At 34.0% G+C, this 14,044-nt stretch overlaps 1 protein-coding gene across 1 annotated transcript; it reads right to left on the reverse strand.

The window, feature by feature from the left end:
* Positions 1 to 524: 524 nt before the first annotated feature.
* On the reverse strand, positions 525 to 12,769 carry LOC125847965 (ADP-ribosylation factor GTPase-activating protein AGD12-like). Its single transcript, XM_049527731.1, has 9 exons — positions 12,624 to 12,769; positions 11,816 to 11,892; positions 9,874 to 9,955; positions 8,234 to 8,309; positions 7,042 to 7,205; positions 6,735 to 6,873; positions 5,694 to 5,810; positions 3,789 to 3,884; positions 525 to 930 (listed from the first exon to the last, which is right to left on the reverse strand). Exons 2-9 carry the CDS (start codon positions 11,853 to 11,855, stop codon positions 649 to 651), a joined length of 996 nt encoding a protein of 331 aa, XP_049383688.1. The 5' UTR covers positions 11,856 to 11,892; positions 12,624 to 12,769; the 3' UTR covers positions 525 to 648.
* Between the last annotated feature and the right edge of the window lie 1,275 nt (positions 12,770 to 14,044).

Consider the following 14,044-nt stretch of genomic DNA (forward strand, 5'->3'; position numbering starts at 1 on the left):
TACAGTATCCTCCTCCGTAGATTATTACTCAGTCAGTTAGATGCTAACATACACTATTTTTCTTACATTAAATATATGACCAATTTTGATTACAGATGTTGTTGACTAACTTGAAAGTAAAACTCTTAAGTTTATTTACATGTCAAAAAAAAGATGATCATATTTGCGGATTACTCAACTTTCGATTCATCAGCAAAATAATGAGAGTTATGAAAAAAGAAAGAAAAATAAAGAAAGGGAGAAAAAATATAAGAGTTGAGAAAAAAGAAAAGAAAAAATAATTAATTAATTAAACCACTCCACTCACTTTGGGGGACTAATTTTCTACCTATATGCTGTGACAGTCCAAAAGCTCTTTTTTTTCTCTTTTTAATTTTGAAGCATTCAATATTCGAAACTCACTGTTCTCAGTTCTCACTAATGAATAGGAATCTCAGTCATTCCACCACACTTCTCGAAAGCATAGATTTGGCCAATATGATTTAGTCCATGTGCATAATTTAGGGAAGAAAAACACCTGAGTGTGCAAGAGAGAATACAACAGCAAGGATTATCCAATATTTCTGATTCAAAAGTTCATACATGTGATTATTTCAAAAACACAAATGGGAGGGTAAGTAGCAAAAAATTCTAAAATCTTATATACACCTATTGGTCAAGAGGGATCCACTCTAATTCTAATTCAAGATCTCCAGATTCAACATTTTGTAGCTTAAGATTTACTTCTTGTTTCACCTTCCCATCCACGATGTTTACAGTGCTATCATCCAGCAGGGCATTATCATTTGATTTTAGCCACTTTCCAATCTGCATGTTACCAAACATTCCAGCATCCCCAAATGCCATGGCAGATGTTATCATAGGCTGGATGTCTATCTCGGCCTCCCCCATTATATCATCAGCAGAGAATGTATCATGATCGTATACTTGCTGCAGTTCAAAGTAAAAAGAAAGATGAGAGTAATGGTGAACAATGGATAACAAAATGAATGCAAAATAAAGAGTAAGGAAATAATATTGCCACAAACAAAGGTGCATTTACAGTAAATAGTTCCATAATTTCATAAGTCTCGGTTATCTGACATGCATCAAGGGAATGCGTTGGCATAAAGATGCCAGACAGAAAAAGAAGGGTTATTTGTACAATACATGTTATTTTTAATACACCAAACCAAACAATGCATAAGAAATAATATATTCTATAACTAATGCAAGCATACCTAATACAAACATTACTAATGCAAGCATTACTAATACACTCTGTTTAGCATTATTTGTATACACTCTACTAAACGACCCCTTACTGATTTACCTCACTTTTTGAAACCCCAAATGCTAGTCCTAAGAAGCTCATTTAAAGAGGCATAGGCCATAGAATCCAATAGTACACATAATTCGGAAAGCAACATAGGACTTGATTGAAATATTTTGAGCAACCAAGCAATTGTTGCGTTAGAGCAAAACATAGCTTAGAGATTTTCTTAAAAAAGAACATATGCATTAGAATCCAATAGTACACATAATTCGGAAAGCACCATAGGACTTAATTGAAATATTTTGAGCAACCAAGCAACATTTTTCCTAGAAAGAATGAATAAGATCAAGCAACGGCTGAGACTGTGACAAAGATGATGATTAGATAGCAACAACAAGGTCTCCTGAGATAACACTCTCATTTTACCACAGATTTCCAATAGTACCATTGGTACCACAAACTTTCTTCTTGCACATGAGATTTTAATTACGCATCAGGGTCATTTTTGGCAGTATGCAGTATTCAGTTTAACAAAAGATTGAAGTAAAGAGAGGACCGAGAAATGCTAAGTGCTTGATACGAATTTTGTTTATCCAAATAGCTTTTGCAAAAGTCATTAAGTGGCTCACTAAAGATCAGGCATCCTTTTGACTTGATAAATGCTGTTGAGTACAGTACACCAGGAAAAGAGCTCTTACGATGGTACTCAAGGTAGTCTTTCTCCACTCATCGGACATCCAACCACTTCTTAATATAGCATTGAATAGCTTGGTAACCCATCCCACTCTAATCTCTCCAACACACATTCAAACATCAAATAGGATACCATCTTGAACACAAGCTTTTCCAATTCTCATATTTTTCATGGCATCTTTCACTCTGTTGGCCTAATTTTATGTGTATCTAAATTTCTATCATACACAAATGTATGGTGATCTGAAGTATTGTTCTCGTATTTGTGTTTAGTTGACCAAAATTGGCCCTCCATCTCTTCTTAATCTCATAATCTCCAGTCAACACTTATTGAGAATCGTCTTTAATACGCTTCACCTTGTTTAAGTCGTTACTCTGTTTCTCTCTCAAGTAGTACTAGTTTAGATATTTCTTTCTCCCTTTTTCATGTCCTAACTTTCGAAACAACCCATATATGGCTTCCCCTCAAGCTTTAACAATAGCTTTCTTAGCTTTCCTCTTGGCTCTCATATACTCTTCAAAGGCCTCTTCTGCTTTGGGCAACTTTCTAGAGCACTCTATTGCAGCTCCAATTATTTTTCCCTCCCTTCATTCCCATGTGAATATCCTTATAGTCGAGGTCCTATTCGTGTCAATAAATTATAATTGAAAAAGGCAATGCAATTTCACTCAATAATTATCTCCATATCTCACAATAAATGGTCTCACAAAATTATGCAAGTATATTCTTCGGATTGGTGTTGCCTCGTTAGTTGATAGGAACATGGGTGGCTCTAGAGAGACGTTGGTTTAGTGTTTGCTTTAGTCACCCACATTTTATTTTCCTTAAGACAATATTGAAGATTGTAAATACATACAAAATTTATATTTATATATCCTTTTAGAACAAAACTATCTACTTCTTAACAAAATATTTTAGAACTTTAAATAAGCTACTCAAATTTTCATATTAATCGATTAAGTTTTTACAACAACATCCAAAATAATGTATTATAAACACATGGCTGACATCTTATCAACTTGACTTAATTTTTACTATTATAAATAATAATATTACTATGTCAAGTTAAAACTGGACAATGCCTACAAACACTTTTGATTTGCTGTTTGGTGTAAATAAATTATGGTGGGATATAGATTTGTTAGTTGACTTCATAGAAAAATTGTTTAGTCTTGAATTGTTTGTTTCTTTTTGCAATGCCCAATGAGGGTTGTAACTAACCATCTCATTATTTTTTGGATGATATTTTCTTGTGAATACAAAGTTACATTTATCAAAAAAAAATTAAAAAAATTTATGCGTTTAAGAATGCTACACTAAAACAATAAGTATAAATAAATAGAAAAGACAATCCATATTTATTGTTATTGTTCATTTTCCCTGAATTTGATTATGTATTTTTCTTTTTCTACTAGCTTTGTATATGTGTTACTTACACTGGTATGATATTGTTGTGTAAATACTTAACACCTATTAATAAAGTTTGTTTTTACGTCACTAATTTTATTAAAACTCCTTAACACTGAAAAACAATTAAATAAAACTTGCTCACCGAAAAACAACCAAATAACTGCAATTATTTTTCTTTTACATAATCATTTTCATCCTTCTGACACCCTTAAGTTCCATAAAATAATCCATTCAGCAAGTAGAAGTTCTATATTTAATCTTGTATAATCAATAAAAGGAAGTTCTTACAAAATGTTTATAATTGTATCGTCAAAATAAATCCTTAAAAAGTTATATAAATAAAAATAAGCATATCAAGATGAAGAAAAACAGAAAAGATGAAAAAGTTATTAGACATTATTCTCGAGACAAGTAGAATAGAATTATTACCAGTCTTACAGCTCCGTAATCTTGTGGAACAGAAAGCATTACTTCCTCATTCCAAATTGGATTCAAATTGCTCTTTACTACACTTGTTTGCACTTTCTGAACAAAAGAACCAGATAAGAGACACATATAATCAACTTCTACTTGTTAGTTCTTCGACAATCTATGTATAAGTAAGAGTATGCATCATCAAAAGGTCTAATAATTATTTGCCAAGTAAAACAGGCAAGATTTTTTCAAAATATAGAGACAACTTTCAACAAATTCTACCACAATTCAGTCTTTTAATCAAATGACGAGAAAATGGCCAAATGGCCCCCTAATCTATTATCGGATTCCCAACTACAGTTAAATATTTTTTTTGACGACAACTACACTTAAACTTCACGATGGTCCTATCACCCCCTGAACTGTTTAAAATTGAAATTATTATATCCTTAAAAAGCCACAACCACATTTATGTTGATGGGTGAAACTCACGCATTTGACACGTGGAAATTCCATAAAAAAAAAGTTTTTCTTCAATTTTTTCATTATTCTTTACTCTTTTCTTTTCTTTTTTCACCATCTCTGCAAACTCAAATATATTTTCACCTTTACTATAAACACCAAAAGTCTGCCAATCACCACAATCTCTCATACATTAATCAATTTAGTGTGTATGATTTCTATCAAATGTTGACTTATTGCAACAGAAATCTCAGGGAAAAGGAGAAGCCGACGATGTGTTCCACATCATCATCATCGCCGGCAGCGACGATTGTAATTTAGAAAAGGAAAAGGTCGGCAAGGATTTTGATTCTCATATGTTGTTTCGTCCACTATTTGATTGGTATTAGGATCATTTCCATGAATGCATATGTCAAATTTCTCAAATTGGAGCAATGAATACATAACAATGGAGAAAAGTTGAATCTGGCGAGCCAGCCCGAAGAAGCATCTCGACCATGTGAACAGATCAAGATGTAGGGCCTAAAGTGCATACTAATCTTGATCTTACACCTCTTGATTGTACAAACAAGCATTCCATTGTTATTTTCAATCGCCATAGCCAGAAACATTTTTGTTCTCAAAATTAAATCTGGGTTTCATCGAAAATTCAAAATTCTTTGTGGGTTTGGATTAAAATTACAAAATTGGAGCTCCAAAGAACCAAATAAAAATTTGCCAACAGAATTGACCTCGTAGGTTGGCATATAAAAGGATGATTAACAACTCCAATAATATCGATAAAGAGTTGATTTTCAAAATTTCCTACATCCATACACAAATTAGAATCAAGAGGAATATTGAATTTCTATGGTAATCCGGTAGAGACAGTAGTGGCGGCAACGACTTAGGAAGGGCGGGAGATGGACAGATTTGATCATGAAGAAGGAAGAAGTTTCTCTGAAGAAGAAAAAAAAGATATAAGGAATTTAATATTTATTTTCGGTGCTCACTCTCTCAGGGAGAGTGAAATACACTCACTTCGCCACATAAGCATTTAGGGAGATGACAATTTCAGTTTTAAACAGTTCTGGGGATGATAGGACCCCCCCGTGAAGTTTAAGTGCGTAGTTGAGAATCCGATAATAGGTTGGGGGTATTTGACCATTTTCTCATCAAATGACCAAAAACAAAGACTTTGAACTTTTTTTCTCTTCATTTCGAAATTTAAGTCACAAGTCAAAAAATGACTAACCTGTTTCCCAAGATTCAAGACAACATAAGGATCACTTGAGAGCATATCTCTGATGGCTAAGTTTGTGCCTTNGGCGGGCCCATTATCCACCGAGTTTAGAAGGCTGTGATTGGTCCAAAGGACGGGTCACAGACGGATTTCTCGATTATAAAAAAAAAAAAAAGACTTTTAACTTTTTTTCTCTTCATTTCGAAATTTAAGTCACATGTCAAAAAATGACTAACCTGTTTCCCAAGATTCAGGACAACATAAGGATCACTTGAGAGCATATCTCTGATGGCTAAGTTTGTGCCTTTAATTACTTTAACCTTCAGCATTCCAATAAATTCTACCATGCCTTCCTGTGACCAAATTGAACATTAACAACATAAAATTGGTTATGGAAATGCAATAAACATTTAATGATATTTTCAACATTATTGTGAAATAACTCCATATTGATTAAACTTCACCTGTGATGAAGTACTCCCTTTGTTTTAATTTGTTTGTCTTACTTTACTTTATAGTGTGTTTCAAAAAAAAAATGCCTCTTTCCTAATTTGGCAACTCTTTTATTTCAACAACCCACATGACATGTTTAAGACCACAAGATTAAAAGGGCATTTTGATACATTACACATATCTTTAGTTTTTTACCACAAGAATAAAAGAGCATTTTAGTACATTACACATTAAAAAGGAATGTCTTAGGCAACATTATTTGACACATTACATGCATGATGGGGAAGTTAGTAAGACCAATGCTTAGGCTCCCAAAATTTTGAGGCGTCAAATTTTAATAGTGAATTTTATTCACTTTAACAATATTGAAATTTGTAGAAAAAAATAAAAAGTACAAATTCTTTATTAAAAGAGAAAAAGGGAAATATTGCCTATTTTTTACCATAGAAATATTTTAGAACTTCAAATTAAAGAACTCAAATCTTCATAATAGTAAATAAAAACAATTCTCAATATAAATAATAATATTTCTATTTATGTGTTGTAAGAACACTAAACTACAATCAGTTTTGGAAAAAAAATGGTGATACTATAATTTTCTCTGTCTATGTATCGATATAAAATTATATCAAAAAAATTTAAAGTATCATAATAAATTTGGCTTTATGGCACTAATTTATTGAACCAACCTTGATGCAGAAAGATGTCATACTGAGATATTTCATTCAGTTTGTCAAAGAGAAATAATCAAATATTCCATATAAATCAAACATTGTGCAATAGAATTAGCTGGAAAGAGGATGAATATTGTATTTAGAACTTACAGATTTTTGTGAAGTTGAACTCGAACTTCGAAAGCTGTCTGTGATCTTGTTAGATAAACTTGTTTTGAGAGATCCTTTTTTCTGATTTGACAATATACGCAAGCTTGGTTTCAAGAATTCTTGTCGCTCATACTTGGACCTTGAAAAGAAATGTGTTTACAGCAATGAAAACAAGACTCATTAGAAGTTAGAAAACTAACACAACAATCAATAAGGAAAGGGTCATGAAGGCTGATATTCAGTGATACAAATTGCTTTAAGAAGTAAAGATGAATAGAAAGAAAAACACTTCCACATCTGAACTAACCTAATGAATTTAGAACGCTGCTCATGGCTAGCATCTGCTCCTGGCTTTGAAATGCCTTCAGGAATATAAGCTTCATAGATTGAATTTGCTGAAGCATTACCTCCGACCTCAACCATTGCATCAATTTCATCATCAGACCATTCATCCAATGTCACAGACAAAACCTGCAACATCATAGTCAATCGTAGTCATATTAAGGAGGGGAAAAATCAAAATTTGTATTAACAAGAACGATATTGTCATTTCTCATGACAGAAAAAAATGCAAACATGAATCTACACACTTGACAATTTTAGAGATATAGCATGACTTTTAGTAAAAAAAAACATTGCTAAGGTATATGTTCTTGTCTCCCTGCTATGTAGTAAGCTAAATGAAACTGAGAAATTTAGCGTTTTACCAGTCCTAGTCTCGACTTAAAAACAAAGGTGAGTAACAGACCTTTCAAGTCAATATAAATCTCTCTACTTGAGAAATATTGAAACATTCACTAAATTGTTGAGGCAACAGATAGTTATATGGAGCTAGATTGCTAGAAGACAATTAGCAAAGCATCACACTGTCAGGATGGAGCTAAACATAAAATGTGCCATGAAAAGTAGAATACTTATTAAGTTTTTCTGTAATCTTGGCAAACTGATTTAAGAAATCAAAAAGTATAATCTGAGATAACTTGGATATTTCAACGACTTAAAATCAAATTTAGCAGGAAATTGTTGCTGGAAACCTGCCAATAACAGTAAATCATGGGTCAAACCGAAGATGACCAGCCATTCGTCAATCTTACTGCTACCATATTCTCCTTTTCAATGAACAAATTGCAAGCTACCAAACATGTGTGTTGATATCAATCATAAAGGGAAAAAAATACTTTACCGTTGACAGTGACAGGAAGCAAGCTCAATTTGGTTAAACTACAACAAACAAATAGTTCAAGGCAATAAGAACTTGGTGATGTTCTACATTGATAATGGTTATAGTAGCAATCTCTATAGAATTTGGAACATCAGAACATCATTGTGCAGTCAATTATGAAGACATTGGGAAAAAAATTAGGTTCTCTGCCTAGGAAAAGTAAATCCATAGAACTAAGTTACATACATATCTCAAAAAAGAAAAGCTTAGTTCAAGCAGTAAATCATGGCCAGCATCAACTCTGAAGAAAAGAAGAAAATACCCGTGAAAAACTTACTTTTGAAATGTGAGTTCCAAGGCTTCTGTGCACACCACAGCATTTTAAGCATATGAAAACGCCAATATTGGTTGACCTGGAATCGATGAATACAATGCAAGCACAATAAAATTCAGGGAGAGAAATAGAAGACGAGAAAGTTATTTTGAGATACTTGGAACAGAAATGGCCAGGAAGAGATTTTTGACCAGTAAAAGAAAATAACCTTCCACCTCGTCACTTATGCTGTTTTTCTTAAAAGTAGTTTTCCGAAACAAGAGGCAGATAGAACTAGAGCAACTGCACATAGTTTACTTAATAAATATTTTTTAAGGTTGAAGCAATGCCATCATCTTCCGAACTGTCTCAATTAAACCTGATAAAAGGGTCATGTCAACTAAGAAGTTGGACTGACCAGACCTGGTAAGAGGGCCATGGAACAAGCCATAGCTCGAACCGGCTTGGCCAAGTGAGGCTCAATGCAATCCCTCCATTTTCCCAATCTGATGAGTCAAGTGAGTCCCCTTTTTTTGTACAATTATTTACACTATTACCTAAAACCTAAAACAACAAAATACCCGCTAATTATTTATTTTTCTAAGACCAATTTACAGTTATCACTTAATATTCTCCTACCACTCCCTCAAGCTCTCATTTTCTTAATTTCTAGCTTGTTCTTGGTGATTGAAATTTGCAATCCAAGTTTTGACACCTGCATTTTTGTTTCAATTTTGGAAAATGGTCCACATGTTCCATCTTTTCATAAATAATTACTTAAATTTTTTTAATCTTTATTTGCATATATAATGACACCCCAACTTGGTTGGAACTTGGGCATAGTTTTTTTGTTGTATAGACATCTTCATCTGGTTCATAATTTCATTAAATAAAGACCTTTATACACTATCAGTTTGACACTGAGAAAGTTGTGAATTTTATTACTCATAAAGTAGCATTAACATTTGATCTATGTCTTTCAATATTAAGTCACGGTGAAAGGAAAAGTCAAGCTAATAGCTTGTACTTGTCACCATAGCTTTTTATGTAATAATATTCCAGTTGCTTGAATTATGATGTAGGATAGGTATGGTCGTAATAGGCTACACCAATAGGGTAGTTGAGCCCAGAAGCTTATATCAGGAAGGAGTTAGCTGTCTTTTACCAGAATCATAACAAATGAATTTCTTCTCACCATATCATTACAATGATTGGCCAATACAAAGGTCTTTAATTGCTAACCTTTTACGTCAGACGTTAAACTGAACTAAATAGTCTTTCATCTAATCGCTTTTTCCTTTTTCCACTCAACCTGACAGATATCTGTATATGGTTGATCTCTATATGAGGGAAGCTTTGCTAGCTGAACATACAGTCCTCAGGGAACAGCTTGACTATATACATGGCAAGAGTTGTAGAAGAACAGGAAGAAATAATAAAGAAAGCTACATCTAAGAAATGACAACCCCCTCCCCACCTCCAAAAGGAAAAAAAACAATATTAGAACTTCACATTTACGTCTATATATAGAGAGAGGCCCATAAATTACAACTATAAAATCATTATATATGTGGATTCTGCATTTCATGTTCCTGTTATTATCCGAAAAGTACCCACACTTATTCGAATAGAAAGATAAGTAGGCATCAGGTGCTGAAACTTACGCCCATTTAGGGTCTGGAGAAGCACAATCAGCACATACACGATTATCTTTTTGAAGCAAAAGGTCTTTCAATCTTCTCTTGCCTGTGAATTTACAATTACCAGTCACACAAAAAGTAAAAGATAAATCTAATTATTCAAAGATTGAAAAGGTTGGAGGTATCTATCTATACAAGGACATGGTAATAGCTTACTTTGACCAATGAAGACTGAGTTATCAATTTGTAGCAAAACATAACAGTTGTTTGGAAGAAATAGAAGCATAGAACTATCTCAAACAGCACAAGAGTCAGTCAATACACCATATGGGCTATCTTTTATGCAATGAGGAAGAGAAAATTGGTACTTCAAAGTTAAAACTTATAACTCCAAATCCTCATTCATTTATCTCACAAAGGACTACTTCTTCCAACTATCAATAGTGAAGCCATCAATGTTTGGCATGTAAAGTTGTAGAAACTATGGCCCAATAACCATCAAACAAATAAAAAGGATGCAACTTTTTTTTCCTTCTTATAAGCAGTTTTATCTTTGTAAATGACCAACGCCTAACTGGATCCCATAGACCACTTTACAAGGAATAGGTAGAAGAAAATTTAAGAAAAGTAAGAAGTTTCAGCATGCACGATTAAATTTTGGAGTATTAAGCTAGGTGTCTTTCATTATAGTCCACTCTCAATTAAATGAATCTGTAATTTCTCAATTACTGGATGAAGTAAACAGCAATAACAAAAGACAAGCATACACTTCAGCCTTTAAAAATGCTCTAACATCAGTAGCGGAGACACTTCTGCCAAGGGGTTCAACTAAACCCTCTTCACTGGAAAGTTGTACTATGTATACAGGTAAAAAATCATTTTTTTTATGACCGTGGTGTCCGGGCCAGCTTTCGCGCGCCTTGACTAATTCCACGGGATACCTGTCACCTCCCACCAGCTACAGGTACCAAGTAACTCTGTCCAACAAGGCTAGGACAGATGGGAAGAATCACCTAGTGTTTTTTGTCTCCGTTGAGTTCGACCTCAGGATTCTCAACCACTTCATTGACCACTAGGTCACACCCTTGGGTGCAATACAAGTGAAAAATATTCTTATGTGTATATATAAAAATTGTTGAATCCCCTAGACACGAGAGCTTTTCTTGAATCCCCTTGATGAAATTCCTAGCTCTACCACCATTCTAACAATCAAAGGTTGAGTACAGACATGGGGATCCACCTACATGGCTAACAAATATGGCTCTTTAGTGTAATCATTTCAACTTTCATGTGAACTTCTTCTAAGACGAGTTGGATAATCTACCAAACAAAAAATTAAAAGAAAAAAACAGGTGGCAACAAGCCTTTCTACACCAAACATGACCATAGAAGCTTCCAATTCCCTTATAAAACAAGAGATCTTGACCTCTTTAACCCATGTTGAAGACACAGGTCTATTCGGTCTCAACATAAGTGTTCTATGGACACAACTATTCTTCAATGTTCTCCTTCACAACTTAGTTGAATGACCAGGCCTTTGTAGCTCACACCATAACCTTAAGAGATGAACAAAAGGAACCAGAACTAAACAAGAGGTGTTTGACTTCTAAAGAGTATGCCTGAAATTCTCCTAGGAGCATCTTTATATTGCTATCAACCAATGAGGAAGTCTTAGCATGCGGATAATTGTAAGAATACAGACACAATCTCCAATAAAATCGAAAGACATTATCATCTCAGAAATTTGAGAAGTAATTATTTACACCTTTGTATCAACGACTGCAAACTTGCAGTTTTCTTAAGCTTAGATGCGTCAATTTACAAAAAAAAGTCTATTAGATGCAATTTCCAGATACATCATGAACAACACATAAGACACAATAAGATGATTGCAGTGAAGTAACTACTCTCATACAGAGCTAAATTAGCACATAAGCAGACGTTTGATAGTGCAGTGAGATCGTACTTGAAGTTGGTCTTGTAAGTGCAGACGGGCGCTGGCTCATTGCTCTCTACTAAGCTTCTCTCCTTCAACTTGACCACCTTTTACAAGGAACCAACATATAATGAGTCAGTCAGCTGAAAAGCTTAAGGAAGATACGGATGTGACAAGGGCCTTCACATATTTGTATTTGTAAAAATCCCTTGAGGCAAATGCCTTTTTGCTTTTGGTTACCTGAAGTCATTTCCTATACAAATATCCCAACTCTCATATTATTTTACTCGATAGACATTGTTATCAACCTTCAATACTCAAAACTATCATCAAGACACTATCCTTATACCTATATAACCAACTTCACACCAACCAAACACTTAAAAATGGCCCACAAAAAAAAATTCCCAAGGTAAAACATTTTCCCCTGGAAACATTTCTTGTCATAATGTACATTCCATAAATCAGGAAACATATCAATCCAAACAGGATGACACTCTGGCAAAGCTAAACATCAGAAAGGAAATAGGGTGCTAGCAGTACAAGGAACAACTAGGAAAGAGAACTGTAAAAGTAATTGGTAGCATCAGATGCCCAAAAATAATTTTAAAAAAAAAATAGAAGCCGTTCGAATTCCACAACAGACACATACAACATAAATGGTAATCGGAGCAATCATGCAAGCGGAATCAAGGTACAGAAAACTCAGATAATTCGAAGAATCAATGAATCCCAAAATACAAAGATACGAGCATTAAAAAAGAAAACATGTCATCGAGTACCCAGATCATGAGGTGAAATGCATAAAAGATCGAAGCAGGGAGAGAACAATCATCACCTAATTTGTGGCAAGAATATTGATTTGGAATCTGAGATTATGCGAAGGAAAAAAGACGGAGAGAGAATAAGAAGGAGGTGGGAGAGAAATGCGAACTTTTACATCTCATGTCTTAATTTGATTGATTCATTGATTAATAAAGTAACAATAACAAACTACCTCTATTAGACTAATATATTCTATCAACTTTACCCACAACCCATGGGTCTCAATAATTTTTATTATCTTTTACCTAATTAATAATATTGGTCCATGGCTTTAAGTCGATGGACCAATATGTTATATATAAGTCATTTAAATCAAGGTAGATGTCATGATTCGAATTATTTGTCACATGAGAAACATGTGTTAGAGGTCACGTGACAGACATCATGCCTTTCCACTACACACGGTAAATTCATTCGGGAAGAATTAACAAATATTGGATATTTATCATCCCCAGTTCTTCTTCTTCTCTCATTCTCTACTTGCTCTCCTTTCTTTGTCTTAGTTGGTCATCTTTTTTCCTACAGATTTGAAGCTTATGAACTGTAGTCGTATTACTTTTTCATTTCAAATCATAGAAAATTGTCTCAAAATATCATGTCGTTTATTTTCCTTATTATTTCGATGAAATTGACCCGTAATATTCACGATTTCAACATTTGGTAGATCTACAATTATTATATTCAATTTTCAAAAATATCAATTTGTAGTCTTCACAGGGGAGAAACAATGAACTTCATGTGCTACTTTTACCATATTTAAACACATGAAGGAAAAAAATTTCTATGCAAAATGTTTTTTCTAGAAAATGTTTTCTTTGAAAACAAATTGGTTTCTAACTTATTTACTCATTTTTGGTTGGTGGGTGAAAAATACTTTTCAAGAAATATTTTTTGCGTTTAGGTGGTGAATAAAAAATATTTTTCAGAATATATCTTTTACTTTTAGCTAAAGAATAGAAAATACTTTTTAGAACAATAGTTTATGATCCTAAAATCGATCTCCATAACCGATTTGGGACCCAACCTCGATACCTGAACTAGGATATGACCCCGACGATCAATCTAGGATCCTACCTTGAGAGTCGACCAAGGACATGACCCCGACTCTCGATTCGAGAATCTATATTTAAACTGAGACCTGATCCCGACCCTAACACTCGAACCTAGACATGATTTTGACGACCGATCTGAGATCCAAACCCAACACCCGACTTGGGACTTGACCTCGACTCCCGACCTGAAACTCGACATTCCAACTAGACCCAACCTTGACCCCCAACACCAACACTCAACCCCGAAGACTGATTTAGGTCCCGATCCCGACATCTGACCCCAACTCAAGACTCCATACCTAAATCGAGACCTTACACCTGAATTTATACTCAACTTTCGAATTAGCACTCGACCCCAACACTTTATACGAAACCTGACTTT

This window comes from Solanum stenotomum, chromosome 12, assembly GCF_019186545.1.
Source record: "Solanum stenotomum isolate F172 chromosome 12, ASM1918654v1, whole genome shotgun sequence".
Lineage (NCBI taxonomy): Eukaryota > Viridiplantae > Streptophyta > Magnoliopsida > Solanales > Solanaceae > Solanum > Solanum stenotomum.